This window comes from Electrona antarctica (genome assembly GCF_951216825.1).
Source record: "Electrona antarctica genome assembly, chromosome: 2".
In the NCBI taxonomy this organism is placed as follows: domain Eukaryota; kingdom Metazoa; phylum Chordata; class Actinopteri; order Myctophiformes; family Myctophidae; genus Electrona; species Electrona antarctica.
Genome location: NC_136807.1, coordinates 17193286 through 17213352, shown reverse-complemented (window position 1 = coordinate 17213352; position 20067 = coordinate 17193286). Strand labels below are relative to the sequence as shown.

General features: G+C 41.8%; 1 protein-coding gene across 3 annotated transcripts in view; it reads right to left on the bottom strand.

The window, feature by feature from the left end:
* Nucleotides 1-20067, bottom strand: part of LOC306942639 (KICSTOR subunit 2-like) — a 31035-nt gene that overhangs the window by 8580 nt on the left and 2388 nt on the right. The window contains exons 1-5 of one of the 3 annotated variants that reach the window (XR_013792321.1): nucleotides 18371-18500; nucleotides 4446-4561; nucleotides 4054-4099; nucleotides 882-957; nucleotides 551-761 (exon numbers count right to left, since the gene is read on the bottom strand). Coding sequence is in view for 1 of the 3 variants with exons in the window: in XM_079528647.1 (XP_079384773.1) it covers nucleotides 4054-4099; nucleotides 18371-18388 (64 nt within the window). In the remaining 2 variants the exon portion in view is untranslated. Of the gene's footprint in view, nucleotides 1-550; nucleotides 762-881; nucleotides 958-3794; nucleotides 3937-4053; nucleotides 4100-4445; nucleotides 4562-18370; nucleotides 18501-20067 lie in introns of those variants that run through there. The other 2 variants (XR_013792322.1, XM_079528647.1) reach the window with 2 other exon arrangements.

Genomic DNA, 20067 nt, shown 5'->3' with positions numbered 1-20067 from the left:
AAAATAGATGTACAATTAGCTTGTAGATCGTCTATGTTCGACTACCACTGTCTGTCCTTGGCTAAATCCTAGGAGTTTTTGTGAAAAACAATTATGTCGCTATAGGTCTAAAATTACAGAGATGCTTTCCCGGTTTTAATGGGTAAATGTGGTGATGAATCCATTTTGGTACAACACGCAACAAGAAAAACCAGATGAATTTGACAAAGTTTATTAACATCTTAGTGCAGGAAATGGGACTAATTGGTGTTTGGATTAAACTTCTCCGTCTAGAAATGGACTACACATGTTTTTAGTATTATTTAATAATGGGTACTGGTGTAAAATACCAGGGTGACGTATGACTAGAGAATATACAAGTAGACAGCTTGAATATACAAATGATTAGTAGAACAAATAAATACTTTATGGAGCCTCAATTTTTATATTTTGAATATGTGCATGTGGAACAGATAATCAAAAGGGTAATGCTAATGGGGATGTGGACACTGTAATAGTAAAATTAAAAGGCCTGGCTGAAGGCTACTGTACAAGCTGCTTGTAGAGCAAATTTGCTCAAGAATAGAGACTATATAGGGTTTGGTTAAGTATGGTTTTAGATGATTCCAGCCAAGAGACTACTTTACAAATATAAGGATAACTTCAGAACCAGATTAATCCTCGCTAAATGTGAATGGGGTGATTGTGGATGCGTTCAAACAGAGGGCTTTCTACAAAGCTTTGGGCGGTATAAGCCAGGAGGAATCCAGGAGCAATCAACTCTACATAAAAAGCAAAATGGGAAACGGAGTTAAAGATTCAAATAAGAGGACGAATGGTATCAAACATAATAAGAGACAACATATCCACAAACTCACTAGTATTCTGCTCATCTGACTCACTTTTTCATAGCATCTGAAATAAAGGCAGGCAACTTTCTGCATGTTCAATGCTGAGGGCTGATCACACGCATATCTTCTGTAATTGTACAGAGATGAGGCTACATTAGGAGAATATTGATGCAGCAGGTTTAGAGATATGAAATACCAAGTACCTGCCCTGTGATGAATCTTGAGAGCATGGATGATGTTGCGATGAGAGAATTGATTTGAACTTCACTAAAGTTTTACTTGGAGCAGAATGCCAAAAATGGAAACTCTCACAGGAAGGCATTTTGTTATGGAAAAGTTGAGATACAAAGAGCATACACTTTTAAAGAACTGGGAAAATGCTTACGCTTGCTTGTGTGAATATTGTGATATTTCCAGAGAACAGGACTCTTTTTTATGTCTGCATCTATTTTTTATGTATGTGTATCTTACTGTACTTTGTTGTGTTGATAGTGATGTGCTGTTCTGCTTATATCTATCTTTGTTAAAAGTAAAAAAAAAAAACAGCAAGGATGGAAAAAAAGTGGGACTAAGTGTTATTTTGCCCTCTACTCCTGTGGCTTCCAGGCTGTTGTTGTTGTTTTCGTTGTGGATCAGTAGGGGGTGATTTAGCTTTGTGGTCTGTGACCTTTCACTCTGGGGACAAACACGTTCAAAATAATTCCTCCTCCAGCCAACTGAGACTGAAGCTCCCCAACTCAATGGTAACATATGAATCAAAAAGTAGTGACCTGGTCGAATACAGTACATGTTTAGAGAAGAGTGGGGCCTATAGCCAATCTACTCATTATTTGTGTCAATTGGGTGTGTTACTGTATGTGAGGAAATTAAATCTTCCATCATTGACAGAGATTCTATGTGTATATAAATGTGACTGCATTATGAGTCATTGTATTGAGGCTTGTGGTAAACCCTAAAAACAACAGTAAGTAGGAGAGAACAAACCAGAAAAGATCAACTCATTCCTCAGAATTAAAATATATATATATTTGTTTTTGTATGATGGCCTGTCATTTTCATTTCTCATCATGTGTTTATATTTTTTTTCCCTCAGCAGTACAGCAGCTGATTCGACAGATTCAAGCCTCTCTGGCTGAAGAAGGTGTGTTAATTAGTACAAATCAGCCTGTATCTGCCGTAGCATTGGGTTGTAATGAAATCCTACATACTGTACATTCAGCCTTCCGTCATTGGACACCACTGGTGTTGAAAGTGAACATCCTCCACTTTCACCAACCACAAATTATTACGTAACAGTTTTTTTACTCCACTGCACTCAAATTCCTAAGTGTGAAAACAATGCAACCCTTGGATGCCCTCTATCCACTCATTTAGACACAAGTAGCATTTAGCTGCCACAGCCTACTTTACCAGTCTATATTTTCTGGGATCGCGCTCTCTTGGATGGTGTGGTTTGGACTGGTGTGGCTCGCAGTGATTTAGAATCAAAACGCCATAATCATCATGTTGATTCAAGTAATCTTTTAAAAAAAAAGAAAAAAGGAAAGAATCTCATAACCAAGAAATGTATCGTATTTTCCACACCGTATTTGCTTGAGACAGGGAAAGATGTGCATGAACAAAAAATCCCACGCACCTGTAAAGAAATGCATACAAATCTATGTTCCACTCAGTTATTTACGGCAACATCTTAAGAAGAAGTACAGTGGTGTGAAGTAACTAAGTACATTTACTTAAGTGCTGTACAATTATGAGGTATTTTGTTCTTTACTGGAATATTTCCACCTTCCAGTACATTTATTTCTACTTGACTACATTTCAGTGGCAAATATTGTACTTTACTGCACTAAAATTATTTGAAAACTTTAGTTACTTTGTAGATTTTGATTATTATATACATTAACCACTTCAGCCCTACATCAATTTCGGCCATTTGAAAATAGCCGATCTACAAGCTCACAATGTGGTGCGATGTGACACATTGTGTGTTTGTAGATCTGCTCATTTCAAAAGATTAATACATTTGAAATCTTGTGAAACGGGACATGGGGCATAACGAGTACTTTCTACTATTGGTGCTTTAAGTACATTTTGATACCAATACTTTTGTGCTTCCGGACTTTTACACGTAACAGAATACATACATACATACAATACATGTATGTGAGTACTTTTTCCACCACTGAGGAAGTACTGTATAACTGATCTGATCTTTAAACAACCCCCGACTCACAAAATCACCTAGGCTATGTGCAGCCCTCCTTATTCCTGACAGAACAGTCTCAGGCCTGAAGTACAGCCAGTCATTTCATATCTCGCTAAGTACTGTGTATTTTGCTACTGTGTACTTTCAATCCCAGAGTTATAAACCTCCCGTTGTTTGGAGTGTGGTAGAGGACAGACAGAATGATTTACATGTCAAGGGGGATAATGATAACGTATTTTTAAGTCACTTTTTGAGAGAAACCCTTCTGGTTTTGTGTCAATTTTCACTTTAAGCAGCATTGGATGAGCCTGAGAAAACCCTGCTACCCTGTTTAAACGGAGATACACTGCCGCTCCCAAAATACAGGTACATGAGACTGACCAAAAGAACCCTTCCTTATATTCACTCAAACGTTACTTAATATAAAGTAAAAATCCCTAGCAGATCTCTCTCCTTAGAGCATTAAACCTGACAGGTAAAACATTTCAACGAAAAAACAAGATTTTGTAAAATGTTCGAAAACGATTCAGAAAAGATTTCAAAAGCTTCGCCATTTCTTGTGAAATATAGAATCAGGCTCATAGTATAGTGAGAATAGACAGTCACATTAAAAGTAGGCTACTGTACTCTGAGAATCCTTTGGAGAAATACAAGTGATTTACTGCACACATTGAGGGGCGAAAACCTTTGTGTATTATGGTAGGCGAGTCATTTACACGAGAAATGTGGATTTATTTTTAACTTAAAACCGTGTTTAAAGCAGTACTGTACATGAGCAGAATTAAGAGTGATTTATGCTAGACAGTGTCGTAATGCAACGTGTTGTGAGCCTGTGGATTGGCGCAGGAAACTGTTGTACAATGGATGTCAAGTTGTTTCAAGAATCATGTCTCCAGAGGCCTATAAGTACCAACACAAGTTATTTGGTTTGCTGTATACACAGTATGCACGAAAACAGAATAGGGCATGCATGACAAATAGCCAATATGCTAGCCAATTCTGTACAGTAGACTTTACCTCTGTTTTCTGGGCCAGTAATCTTGGTTGTTTTGAGTGTGGCTGGCTGAGAGAGAGAGAGAGAGAGAGAGAGAGAGAGAGAGAGACTGTGATTTAGAGGTGAATTAAATTGGCATAATGATAACATTTAGTCATTTCTGACCCTTTGAAAATACAAATTTAGATCGTCAGGCGACGGCGTCCACATGGCCTGTGTGTGTACCAACGTGGTTTACCATCACAGATCTCACTTATAACAAGGTAGGATTTACATGCAAAAATAACTCCCATGTCCTCCCGAAATAACTAACAAATTTCACAAAATGCTACTGCCCTGCAGAGTACTACAACACTGCATCAGGCAAAGCACAAATGCCAATTTTAAAGTCTCAGTAGCTGTCTATCTATCTCACCACTGTCTCTTGTCCCAGCCAAGGCCCTTTTTGAACCACTCCCTTACGGAGCTGTGTGTGTTGGCTGGCTGGCTGGCTGGGTAGCTGGCTGGGTATGAGCACCACCTGTGCGCAACCTAACACACACACACAAACACAGACGCATATATATATGATGATTTCGGGTGTGCCAGTACAGTACAGTGACAGTACAGTACAGTAGAGGGTACAGTAGAGGGACCCCCACAACTCTCTTGTTTCTCTACCGTTTCGGACGTGGGGCGGCTCGCGGAACCGGGTTGGCACCCTGGCTGTGGTCTTGTGGGTCTGGAACTTCCGGGGACCCCACATGGAGTTGCACCACATGGAGTTGGACCAATAAGTCCCAAAGGTGACTTTGGTCACTTATTGTTTTTGTGGGGTTTTTTTTCTTCTCCTCCTCCTTCTTCTTCTCCTCCTCCTCCTCCTCCTCCTCCCGCCAAAAATAGCAGTTCTGGCTGAACCGTGCAGTCGGTTTTCACGAAACGTGGCAACATGGTAGAAGGCCATGCCAAACGGTGACTATGCGAAGCCCATGACCATTGGCCAAACAACAACTTTCGTGCTGACTTTTGACCTCTGACCTTTAGTACACCCGCCATTTTGAATTATTAACAGTTAACAGTTCAAATCTATCTCCTCCCAGGATCTTTGATCAAAATGCATGAAAACTTCTACACGTGAACTTTGGACCTATACGAACAAAAAATTGTACATTTGTTTAAGTGAAAAAATTAAGTTTTATGAGCAAATGAAAATTGCTGTTTTGTGAAAATTCTTCTTCTAGCCCTAATACATACATGCAGCGTCATATGCTTATGTCACTTTACAGTATAGTAGAGGGTCATGCCAAATAGCACTGAAAGCAGTCTTACTCCAATTGGCCAAAGCAAGTTTTTGAAAATGAAACCTTTGAACAGGCATAACTCATGCTTTGTTTGGCCAAAATTCATGGCACTTGTTTCCACATGTTCCTTGACTCATGGGGAACACATCTGTCACTTTGACAAGTAAGCTCCGCCCTCAGATTTTCCACCATTTTGAGCAGTTTAAAAATGCTTATACCTGATTTTCTGCCTGGAGTTTTGAGCAATTTGCATGAAACTTCCTACACACAATCTATGGACCATTATCTGAAATTCCGGTTGACAATGATCCCATAAACCAGGACACACATAATTGTTATCAAAAACACTTACTCAGGCATGAAGGAAGCATGAGTTCAAGTCCGTTGCTCTCCCCATGTCCCCCATATATGGGGACTAGGTTGGCGGAGGTGTGTGTAGAGCCCAGGATCACATTAGATAATTGACACAGGGGTGAAAAATGGGTTACAAAATCGTGGGATAAAAAAAAAAAAAAGTGATTTTGCCGTTTACAATGGAGTAACTGATTGTTAGTCAGTAGAGATCTTGCCCTTGGACCACAAGGTTGTGTGTTCAAATCCGGGTACTGACAACTCAGCCCATGATTCTTATTTGTGCATATTGTTCTTATTGCGTATTGTCTTCTTTCTTGGTCCCACTTTATCGCTGCTTGCAGCTATAGTCTTTTATTTATTTTTGCTTTAATTCTATTTTATTTGAATTATTGTTTTATTTTACAAGTCTCGATTTATGTTTGCTTTGGCATTGTAAATGTATGTTGCCTCATGCAAATAAAGACCCTTTGAATTGAATTTGCACACACACACACACACACACACACACACACACACACACACACACACACACACACACACACACACACACACACACACACACACACACACACACACACACACACACACACACACACACACACACACACACACACACACACACACACACACACCTAATTTAAAATGAACTAAGAGAACAACAGAGAAAGAGGGGCTGTGTGAGTGACAAAGAAAGAAAAGGAGAAGGACAAAGAGGTGGTGGCAGCGCAACAGAGGGAGGCAGAATAGAGGGACATGGAGGAGGAGAGGGAGACAGGAAGAAAGATAGAAACATGGGTGGGAGAGAGAGAGCGGGAAGGGAGAGATAAAGAGGAAATGGGGTAAGAAGATGGAGAGAGAGAGAGAGCCACAGGACTTGGGAAAAGATTCTGTGGTCTCTGCAACTATTCTGAAAATGTTAATAACCACTGTATGTACTGTGTGTGTGTGTGTGTGTGTGTGTGTGTGTGTGTGTGTGTGTGTGTGTGTGAGCTGTCATATGAAATGTTCTATCCACAACTGTATAAATCATGCGTGTGTGTGAGCGTGGAGACAGAGAGGGAACACCATGCGGCTGTTAGTGATTTTGCACACATGCAATGCGCTCTCTCTCTCTCTGTGTGTGTGTGTGTGTGTGTGTGTGTGTGTCTCTGTCTGTCTGTCTGTATAGATTGTTTGCATGTTGTGTTAGCGCTCAAATTACGTGCCGTTCTGTGTGAGTCTGTGGTCGTTGGTGGGTGCACAGTGAATATGTTTGTGTTTGTGGTCATTTGCGCTTGTGTGTGAGTGTGTGGAGTGGATTTCACCATATGGCAATGCATATGGTGTGTCTCTATATGTGTATTCTGTTATGTGAATCCATGTACATGGACCCCTGTGTAATCCTGTCTCTTACTTGTCCAGACTGGACAGACAAGGGCGTCCATAACTGAATGGGTAGGAGAACTGACCTGGGAAGCAGAAGGTCCCCAGTTCACATCCCAGCCCCAGCCTTCCTGTCAAAGTGTCCCTATAAGCAAGACACTTAACTGCACCCCTGCGGCGCAGCCCCCATAGCACTCTGTGTTCCTGATACTGGGTTAAATGCAGGTTACACATTTCATTGTATATGCATGGTGTGTTGTTGCACTATACTGTATATAAATAATGTGAAACTTTATTTTATTTTTTCAAAATTGTTGGTTTGAAAATTGCAGCCGAAAATATTCCATGATGAAAAGATTGAAATTGTAATGTCCATGACTTCATGTCGATATGAATTAGCAGCAGAAAAGCAGAGAACTTTAAACACGACAGTTTGAATTACTATAGAACAATGGAGAAATCTGGTAATTATTCCAAAATCGGGATATTTGTCAGCAGTTTGTGTGTGTGTGTGTGTGTGTGTGGTGTTATGTCATGTTTGAAAAAATAATAATATTTTTGTGTAAACATATGAAAGGAATCTATCAATTGGCCACAAAGAAAACATCTCAAAAGGATTTGTTAGAATATAATTATTTATGGTAAAAAATCTATTAGATTACATATACATTTTAGGCCAATTTTGATACATTTTTAAAAGTGATCGACACAAAACAAGGCAACGTTTGAGTTTATAACTCTCATGCATGCACCTATAGTATCTTATAGTCTAAATGTACAGATTAGTATTTTTGATAGTAATTTGATGCCGATACTCGTGATCCTACTTTACTGAGGCACTACACTGTCACTCTGCATTTTGTATTATGTTTACCTTGCTTAAGTCGCTTTGGTTGAGATAGGCTAAATTGTAAACACACGTGCGCACGCACACACGCACGACAGCTGAGGGTGCATTCTCCATACAGACAAAAACAACAGAAAAGACAAACGGGAACAGCCAACAAAAGACAGGTTTAGAAAGAGAGAGATCACCTGAACGCGCGCACGCACGCACGCACGCACGCACACACAAAACGTGTGCACAGACTGCACACACACATGCTGCACATACTCATAGAAATACTGATTGATATCTCTGCTGGGGAGGGCCCCTGTGCGCGTGTTTGTGTGTTCACGTGTGCGTCGCCTGGCGGGCAGTTTCTGGGAATTGTGTGACCACCACAGAGGTGCTGATGTTTGTGTGTGTGTGTGTGTGTGTGTGCGTGTGTGTGTGTGTCTGTCTGTGTATGTACAGTATGTGCGTGCGTCTGTGTGCCCATTGTTTTCACTTTTCACATTGATGAAGTGGATAATGCCAGTAGGCCTATGTCTTTTCAGCAGTCACACTGCACCGTGCTGCCAACGCCCTGACTTGACCTATATCCAAACACACACGTTCCAACTTGGAGGTCAACGCTTTGAGAAGATATGAATTTACAGAAACAGAAAATGCTTTAATTTCACACCTACTTTAGTGCATTTATCATTTCACCATGTGTACCTTTCAGTGAGGGACAGACAATGGAATTATGGGTTACCATTCACTCTCATAATAGCTGTATGCCCATTTAGAGTTTGTATTCTATCATCAGTGTTAAATGAACACTGAAGTTTGTGCTTGAATAATGAAAACTGAGTGGTGCAACTCCCCTCTCTCCTTTCCCCCTGCCTCTCTCTCTCTGACTCTCTCTCTCAGTAATTAGCACTAGGCAACAGTGCAACACTATCTCTCTCTTTCTGGCACAACAGCGCCACTTTTGCCCCTACTGGTACTCATAGTCACATAGCCACACACATAACCACACAGTCACATAGGTTAACACACAGTCACATAGGTTAACACGGACATTTTTTGCACCACTCAAAAATGAATGGATGCTGATAGATTCAAAATAGAAACAAGGAACAAATAATACACACAGTCACCGAGAGAGAGAGAGAGTGAGAGAGAGAGATTCTGACAATGTGATTTAGAGGCAAATTGAATTGGCATAATGATAGCATTTAGTAATTTCTGAATACTGAAGTGTTAATTCATACATACATTTGAAGCTCCTAGTGAACAAATGTAATGTCTGAACAATCTCAAGGGTTAACTCAACACTCAGGATTTGAGTGTGTACCTCCAGATGGTCTGGCAGACAAAGAGACAAACAGGACAGACAGACTGTCACAACAAACATGAAGGTCCCCTGTGTCCCACTGGATGGAGGAGGAAGGAGGGGGAGAAGAGAGAACGGGCCAGAAGGAAGGGAGCACACACTTTCTCAGTTTCACACCGTTACACCGCCGTTCTTTCTATTCTTCTGTCTAACCCCCAGAGAGCACACACACACACACACACACACACACACACACACACACACACACACACACACACACACACACACACACACACACACACACACACACACACACACACACACACACACACACACACACACACACACACACACACACACACACACACACACACACACACACACACACACACCTTTACTGTATGTCAATGTTGTACAGTATGTCCTACTGTCGGTCGTCTAGTAGTCTGTAGTCTGTAGTTTTTTCTTAGATGACCAAGGATTCGTGCGGTGGAGGAGGACAGGGGGTGTGAGAGTGGGTTTGCTATAACCTTCCCACACACCCTGCACAGACACATGCATGCTGTGTGCGTGCACACGGTAGCAGCCTTGCATGGATCCCAATGTGAAAGAGTAAAGGGGAAGTCTCACACTCATGTGCGCACGCACGCACGCACGCACGCACGCACGCAAATATTCACACCAAAGGATGGTCCATCCATCCATCCATGAAACCATCCATGAAACCAACCATCGAACTGTTTTTCTAAAAATGAAAAACTGCATCAACCAGACAACCACCCAAAACCCAGAAGAGCATACAGAACTTTTCCATCCGTCTGAAGGAGTTTACTCATGGATTGTCCAAATCGTATCTTTACTGAATGTAAATACAAATACATTTGATTGCATTCTTGCATACGTAGGTGCCCAGTGTCACGACCTAAAGAATAAGTAGATCTGACAGTAATGTACTGTAGGTCAGGACAATTGTTTGTTGCGACTGCAGGTCCCATTTACTATGAAAACGTGCATTTCCTGTTAGTCACCCCATGCCTCCATATATGGTCATGCCTTGTGACACTGACGTGACATCAACTGACAACACACAAGATCATCAGGGATCTCCATACATGGGCATATACAGTATGTAGTCGCGACGTAGACGACATCACGCCCCGTAACATCACGCCTCCATATATGGTCACGCCTCGTGACATCACGCCTCCATATATGGTCACGCCTCGTGACATCACTACATCATGGAGACCCTTAGATCTTGTGCATTTTTTGGTCAAAGACACTGACCTCATCTAATTACCCTGGATAACCATACATGAAGACTCCATCATCACCTAGATCTGCATATATGGAGCCGGCCAGCAACTCTACATCCGACTGACCTCAAACCTTACATCTCCATATATGAAGTTGACCTGTTCTCACATTCCATTATGTTGATCGTCTGCCGTCACCCAGGCGGATGCGTGCACGCGACCTCGCCCTTTAGGGTGAGGTCTTCTGGTATTATACAGTTGGATCCTGTTTCCGGTCAATGCAAAAGTCCGGTCCGGGTACAAAACCAGCTGATACTGTAAGTACAACTGACAGTGAAGTAAGGACTATTCAGATGTTATAATTGCGATGTTATAGAAAATGAATAAAATCCGCACTCAGTCGAGTAAGAGTCTTTGTTTAATAATGATAGTGCTCCGCAGCAGCAGTCATACCAGACAGACAAACACGTTTCGGCGCGCAGGCCTTCGTCAGTGTCAAAATTGATTGCGATGTTGTCACGCCTTGTGTCAGTCAGTCCATCAGTCAAGCCTCGTGACACATTCCATATATGGCCAATACAGAATTAATTCCATAGCTCTGATATTGCACGAATCAGAGCCTATTTGTCATTGGACGATGCAAAAACGCTGATCCACGCCTTTGTTTTTCTCGCCATGACACCCAGGCGGATGTTTGCACTCGGGGCGAGGTCGCTTCTCGCCCTCAGAGCGTCATACTGGTTATTTAATTGTAGAGATACTTTTTTAAAGTAAAAGCCCTGCATTCTGAATTCTACTTGAATAGAAGTACTAAAAGTATTGGCGTTTGATATACTTCAAGTGCTCTTAATGAAGGTTTAAAAGTAAAAAATAAATAAATAATTGCCGACATGTTGTGAGCTTGTAGATCTGCCATTTTCTATAGTCAAAATATAAAATAGGGCTAAAGTGGTTAATGTATGTTTTACAATAACAAATCTATAAAGTAACTATTAACTAAAGCTGTCAAATAATTGTAGAAGAGTAAAAAGTACATATATGCAGATTTAGTTTAGTAGACGTTTAGATCTTTCCACCACTGCAACTTGAAAAGCCAGTAGAAATTTAGATACTTGAGTGTGTGTGTGTGTGTGTGTGTGTGTGTGTGTGTGTGCGTGTGCGTGTGCGCGTGCGTGCGCACTGTGCACACGTGCGTTTGCATGTGTGTGTTTGTGTGTGTGTGTGTGTGTGTTTGAGAATCGGTGTGTTTTGTGGCCAGGTGCCAACATTCCAGATAGACGGCCACACCAGGAGACAGGAAGCTGGTAACACACAGATGATGTCACCATCGCTGGACACAGTCATAAATACGTAGACGCCACATTGGTCACTATAGGGCCGTACGTCAAAGCCACCCCAATATTAAAAGGTTGCCATAACGCCACTCCAAGAAATATGGATGAGTCGTATAGAAGTAACTTTCTCTTTTATAATCATTACTGTTACTATGCAAGATATGTTTTGTTGGTACATGTAAACCCACATTTTTTATTTTTAAGTAGGCCTATTCTATACATCAAAACATAACTACACAATACACATGTCTAACATTTGAAACAAACCAAACATGCATTAGGAGGCAGAACTTACTCTCACCATTATGGCAGCCCAGTCAGTCTGCGAGGCAGCAGCCAATGCGCATCTATCTCTAAGTACAGTATACATATATATGGCAACACAGAGAAGGATGATGTATGACAGTGGCTCTCATAGTATACATATGGCAACACAGAGAAGGATGATGTATGACAGTGGCTCTCATCCTATATTACAATTGAAAACATGTCCCCAAAAGCACGCACAGGAACAAAAGGCACCAGCTACTACGTCACTGACACGCTGCAACACGCTGCAACACACACTGCAACAACACACTAACACGACACAGCCTTACCCTCCGCGTCGATCCACGGCTATCTCCTCATGTCGCGCCGCACGCCCACAATCAACAACACCCGCGTAAAAACTGTCATTGCACTGCCACTACAGCCGCCTCCCGTCCACACTCACAAACAACATCAATATCAATAACAAACACAAACACGCCACAAGCACCGACACCCCCGCCTAATTTGTTGCCAGGTCTATGAAAACTAGCCCAGAAAAAATGCCATTCAACACGCTACTTACAACTCGCTTACAATTCGCGGACCTGGCAACACTGCATCCTGTTTTCCCATTGGCTACGGTTGCTACAACACGCATTTGCACTGCATCTTGGGAGCAACACAGCTTAATGTAGGGGTCACCGATTGCTGTGCTACATCCCCCTCATGTTCTCAACACCCCGTTCGGCTACACCACACACACTAACCTACACCATTCTCCACATGCAACACAGGGCCCTTATTGGCTAGCCCCCTCACATGGCGATCCCCACGCAACAAAACACAGCCAGCCACACACACACACACCCACCCACACACACACACACAACGCCCACGTTCGGAAATATCGCACTGAGCGCACTGTGCAAACCTGGCGTGGTACAACAACAACAACAACACTACACGCACACGCGCGCGCTGCAACAACACACAGCTACGTACAGTGTGTGTGTGTGTGTCTGTGTGCGTGCGTGCGTGCGCGGGGGGGAATTTGGCTCGCCTCGCGATGCAGCGCAAATGCCACTACACTACACAGGGCTCGACAGTGCGACTAGGTACTCGCATTTGCGCCTTACAACATCACCGTGCGAGTTGTAACATTCACTTTGTACCACCGGTGCGACTACACAATCCGAACTTTCAAGCTACAACTTGCGCAGTTTACATCCACACGAATGTGTCACTCTCTCGGTTCTGCACCGCTGCTGGAGAAGTATAGCACTGTCGCAGGCAGCGCAACTAATCCCCCCCCCCCCCCCCCCCCCCACACACCACCGAGACGGAGGAGAGAGAAGAGAGCGAGAGAGACAGAGAGCACACACGTGAGTCCTGCACATTATATTGACCCTATATTAATTTGTACAACCTAGCAAAGCATAAGATATGATGGTTTGGAGAATAGGCTGCTCTCTCTTTTTACAAGACATAAGCCATTGCATACAGGTTCTCAACCTTTTAAATTTCAAGGACCCCCATAACTCTGAGAGTAAAACCAAATGGACCCATAACAGTCCCATTTGATTCCATTTGTACAGTATCACAGTTAAACGTTATAAAACAGTCCAATTGGTTCCATTTGTACACTCTCAGAGTTACAGACCTGTAGGGTCCACTTGGTTCCATTTCTACACTCTCAGAGTTACAGACCTATAATGGGTCCATTTGGAACCCCCTCAAGGAACCATGAGGGTCCCTGGAACACACCTTTGACAGCCACTGCTTTAAATCTATACATAACTAATATAGAGCATATTTGATCCATTTATTGTTATGGATAAGAACAACAACACTACACGCGCGCGCGTGCACGCGCTGCAACACAAAACAGCTGCATAAAACGCGTGTCACTGTGGACTTCTGTATCTGTGGACTTCTGTATCGCAACGCGGGGCAACGCAACTCTGGGATGAGCGGGCCGAAGGCCCGCGAAATTCTAGTAGTATACATATGGCAACACAGAGAAGGATGATGTATGGCAGTGGCTCTCAAACCTTTTCAGGCTGTGATGACCCCCAATAATAATCATCATTTTAACTGGGGACCCCCTACCTTGACAAGCACTTGTAGGTGTTAAGGCATTCAATTTTGTTTGACTTTGTGTTTTTCTTAAATTACTTTAGATGCAGTAATGAACTTTTTTTTGTAGTTATTAAAAAGGTTTTAAAAGTCCCCAGATGACACTGGGGGACCCCCCAAAAAAAAAAGAATAAAATAAAATAAAAATCATGTGGATGGGCACATATAAATATAGGCACAGCCCCAATCTACCAATGGATATCTGTCTGACCGGGCAAAAGGCCTCGGCAGAGAGCAGGAGGCGTGCACACACACACACACACACACACACACACACACACACACACACACACACACACACACACACACACACACACACACACACACACACACACACACACACACACACACACACACACACACACACACACACACACACACACACACACACACACACACACACACACACACACACACACACACACACACACACACACACACACACACACACACACACACACACACACACACACACAGCATTGAAGTCCAGATAGTATTTTAAATAGCACTTTATGTAGACTTAGATAGTATTTTAAACAGACTTATAGCATGTTACGTAGACAGACATTTAGTCATAGCACTTTATAGTACACATGTATAATATATAATATAGTATAGTATGTATAGTTTACATAGATACTCCACTGTTACGTTCTTAGCTTACACATGTTTCATGATAACTACTTTTTATATATGTGATGTATGCCATGCTTTTGTGTTATTGCTTAATGTAAGTCACTCTGGATTAAGAGCGTCTGCTAAATGCCTAAATTGTAGTATTTTGATGCATTGAAGTCTAGTATGTTGATTCAGTATAAAGCCAACTTAAAATGATATTAAAAAAGTCAATATGGCAAGCAAACAAAACAAGCAGCATACAAAAATGCAAAACAAAATTACATTTACTTTGATGAATTTCAGTTGAGTTTGTAACTGATTGTTGATGTCATTTGAGATGAGAAACTGGCTTATGGTGCATTTGGTTCTAGTTTGTATGATCAAACTTTTGGTAGGTCTTGGAAAATACATGGCCACTCTGATTAAATGTGCCCTGGCATCAGGAAGAAAGATAGACACATTTCTGGCAAATTAATAGCTTTGAAATAATAACAATATGTGAGATCAAGAGCGATAGAGACAAAGAAAAAGAGAAACTTTGAGAACAGTATTTGCACATAATTTAACTCAAATCCATCTAGGCCTAACTAATGAATCGCTCATGATGTGATTGTCATTCACACACACATGTAGGAACATAAATTGTCAGCTTATAGGCCTATGTGTTTTGTTCAGACTAACATTGCCAGCTTTTAGCATGGTGACACATTAACACCTCAAAGGTGATGTTAGCTCGTGGTAGCTCGAGAGCTACCACGATCTATAAATCTAACAGTACTAATTTGTTTAGTATAGCAGTACAAATGTATCAGTCTGAATGCCAATACCAAATGCAACAGTGACACTTTTACACCTTATAAATAGTGTTTCCAATCCATTTGTGAGTTATCCGACTGAAATGTGGATGACTCAAGACTTCCCTGCGTGTCCAGGAATCATCATTTAATAGGATATAGGAAGTTTAGAATGTATTGCTTCTCTTTGTTATTTAACAAGGGGTAAAGGTGACAGATATTGTCTTTTACCATGACACCTCCCTATCTTACAGTAACACTTCAGAGCTCACTACAGCACTAACTTATAATTAAAGTTACCAGAAGTAAGGAAATGCACTTTGTATCAGATTTATGATGGAGCCAGTCATATTTCTTATCTCCTACTGGGACCCGGCCAAGTATTGTCTAGCCAGCTCTCCCTCTTCCTGGCTTATTGGAAATGGGTCGGTCTATTGGACTGCCATGGAAGCAGCTACAGTAGGAGGCAGCCCCCCTTAATGCCTTGGGCCATGACTATAACAGAATCATGACTACATTCTGCACTATAATGCTAACACCCTACTGATTAGTGCAATTTATATTTTGTATTCTGAAAAGTGAATATTGAAAACACAGTCTGTCACATTAAGAAAGAAATGTAATTCAAAATAATATCTGTCAAGGTTCCTTGAGAGTCCTTGTGTCGCCAACTCCGTGTTCTGAGCTTGTAGGGTAGCTATTTTCGGGGAGCGACAGTGTCGTATGACGAAGCGCAAATCAAGCATTAGTTGCTTTTGTGGCGAGACGTCTCGGTCTCATCCTGATTTACTGGTTAAAAAAGAAAGAAAGAATGAAAAAACACGCCCATCCTCCCACACCCAAAGGACCCATTACATTTCTTGAGAATAAAAATAAAATACACTTTGCGGGGCTCTACTGAAGTTTCACAAAGCTTGGCAGCCCTTTATCACATGTGGATAAACTTGAGCTTGAACATGAGATACAGATTGAGTTTGAAATGGGAATAAGCTTTGATGTGTAGTTTGTTGTGTGGTGGCCGCTGGATGTCTGTAGATTGGTGTGGAGGTTGTGGATGGATGAATGCGCACCCTTGCATCTGTTGTCCTGTGTGATTGCTGTCCTGAGTTGGGACAATCCCATACTTTGACCAAAAACATTGATACAGAAAAGCTTCCTTGTTCATACTTAGCAGAAATTACACTGACTGGAAACATTGACTGTATATTATCATTCACAATGCTCAATCAGAATATTTTGAATTATTTGTTTTATTCTACAGCATTTTATTTTTGCTATTGATTGTATAATTTAAATTACTATTTATTACAGTTTATAATTCCACTTTGACATACCATTGTGAGAAAAAACTGAAAACCAATAAACAGTACATAAATAAAAGCAGAAACTACCGAGTCATATGACAAACACCACACACACACACACACACACACACACACACACACACACACACACACACACACACACACACACACACACACACACACACACACACACACACACACACACACACACACACACACACACACACACACACACACACACACACACACACACACACACACACACACACACACCTGAGGGAAGTAGGGGTGCTCTGGGGGGGCTGGAGCACCCCCTCCCCCCAGGCACAGCCCCCCCCTCGGACAGGAGGGGAAAAATAATAATACTTTTAATCAAAACAGATTTCTGTTACTACTAGGCCTAATAAATATGCTGTATCACAGTATTGGCGCCTTATCCTAGTTAATTGCCTGTGTCAGTTCGATCATGCGAGTGGCGGGAAAGTAAAAGCCACTTTTCCTTGTGAAAATGTGAGAAAACCCGCATGCACAAGGTGCGTGCACGTGCATTTTGCAACGTGCGCTAACGCGCACGCACTCCCTACTGACCGTTCAGCACCTCCTACTGTAAATATCTTCCCGCAGCCATGCACACACACACACACACACACACACACACACAAACCTTTATATTTTCTACAATAAACCAAATAATTCTCTCCAAACACACATATTGGCTCTTCCTTTTCACAATGAAATTACTTGGTTTAAATAAACAATATATTACAATATAGGAGATGCTCTCGTCCATAGTGGCACACCGTAAAATCCTGTGTGTTAATTGAACTCTGCACCTGGTCTCCTACCTACTGGACTGCTGCACTGGACAGTTACATTAAAACAGTTACAGAAAGTAAAGCTGAGAGGGATACAACGTAGGAGAGACACTGGAGGAAGTCCTCAGGCAGGATTTGAACAAGACAGCAAGGGCATGTGTGTCTCTAGAGGCGTGGCAAGCATCTTAACCACAATGTTACACACAATTTTAGTCACACATGCAACTCTCACCCAGCAGCCACCCTATCTGGATATGACCCATTTAATTTTATGACATGCCATGACAACACTGACATCTAGTGTCCAGATGCAGTATATACTCCTGTCTGAATCAGTGCTGTTCAACCAAGAGCAGGAGCATTTCTAAGATAAGACAGTAAAGTACTATTAATGATTCATTGCGTCAATTACGGCACTGGCCATAAGCGGGTTAATATGGTGTTTTTGTGACAGTTAATCGTTTAGTGTCCGTAAATCCGTACAGTTTTTGTTTATATGTGGATGAGTTCTTCTGGCTATTATTCTTGAATTTGTTGACGAGTGGAGTGACGGGTAGAAGAGGTTAGAGTGGAGGGGAGTACAACCGGGATGCCAGATGTCGCTGTTGAGCCCTCTGAACTGAGGTATGGACATATTTAATGAAACACCAAAGAAGGAGGGTGTCCAATTTGACCCCAATGAAGTACTTACCTCTTGAAATGGCATCATCGTCAGCTAGTCCATTCGTATGTAGCCGGTCAGGCACAAGCTTGGCTCAGGGTGGACGCTCCTGTCATGCAAAGACCCAGGCACTCTGTATTACTTATATCTCACGTTTCCTAAAACATAAAAAAAGGATAGACTATTTGTGCCTATCTATACAAACATAGGCTGGGCAATACCGATTTATTTACTTGCTATTCATCCCATGTCTATAATGCATTATACATTAAAGTTGTAATAACTCATTAATACTCATAATGCTTCATAATAATAATAACACATTAATAAAGCATGTAATAATTACTTAAAGTATTATAATATTGAATAATTGCTGGACCCCCACAGATTGTCTTGTCATGGATCATAGTGTATTATAATTGCCATAGTTGTAAAACATTATAACAATGTTTTATAATGCATTCTAGTGTGATTATAAGTCACTGTAAAGTAATTATACATTTCCATTTGTTGTTCGTGCATACATTAAATGAGAATTTTCCCTCATTCGTTTTGAAGTTGGGAAAGTACAGCTCTAGTGCAGTCACTGCAGTGGAAATGAACTTCACCACTCTTCTAAAAATGAATGCTAAGGTACTCAGGGCAGCCCCAAGGCAACTCTGACAAGCCCATTTTGAAAAACCTGCAACTTCTCTTGTAGGATGGTTTATAGGCCTCTATACCATGAGCTAATTGCATGAACAACCAGAGTTTGCTAATAAACGAAAACTGCCGTATCCAGAATCTACACCTTTCTGGCTAAGAATTTGATTCTGCTATTCACCTTTCTCACGTGCCTTTAGTTTGATCTCCCAAGCTGCAATCTAACATCCAGCCAAGTAGCGGATTTTGTAGGAAAAGTCTGGCCCCCAAGAAAAATGCTACATGAGGCCAATTTGTGCAGCCTGGGCTGGGAACCAAATAAAATGTATTCAGTTTTAGCCATATGAAGGGATAACTTGTTGTGTGTCAGCCAAGTCTTAATGTTGTTAAATTCATTACCAAGAGTGGCCTGCAGCTTTACATCATCTTCATCTGAGGCTCGGATGGATGAATCAAGTTAAACAAGTTAAGAATGCAAGTAGCTTGTAAGCGCACAAAACACTCCCTTGTGGGACCCCAAATGACACTAGCCTGGCTGATAAGCCAGACCGAATCAGCCGTTGGCAAAAAAAAAATTGCCTGCCGGCGGATTACGGTCTGGAGAGGCTCAATTGTACACCCATTTCCTACACCAGAGAACTGGTGTGGCCAATCGGGACACGGTATGCAATATGGGCGGGCTTTGGTACAGTGCACTGACCAATTGCGTCAAAGACAAAATGTTTGAACCCGCCCCCCGGGAAACAAGATCCATACACAGCATCTCCAGACTCAAATACCACACGACAGTGTGATTTGAGTCTGGCTTATTAGCCAGGCTAAAATGACACAGGCTGGGTCCTTGGTTCTGGTGACTGATATTGTCCTTCTAATGCGTGAGGGGGCTGTGATTTTTTAGGAGCGATTTTTTAGGGCCCTACCTGGGCCCTCATCAAACCCTGTACAGGGCCCTACCTGGGCCCTCATCAAACCCTGTACATTCAAGAAGTTGCTCAGTGGCGTTTTGAAGCACCCGGAAGAACGCTCTACTTCCACATTTGACCACCAAATTTTGGTCAAATGTGGAAGTGCAAACGAGTGCTCAA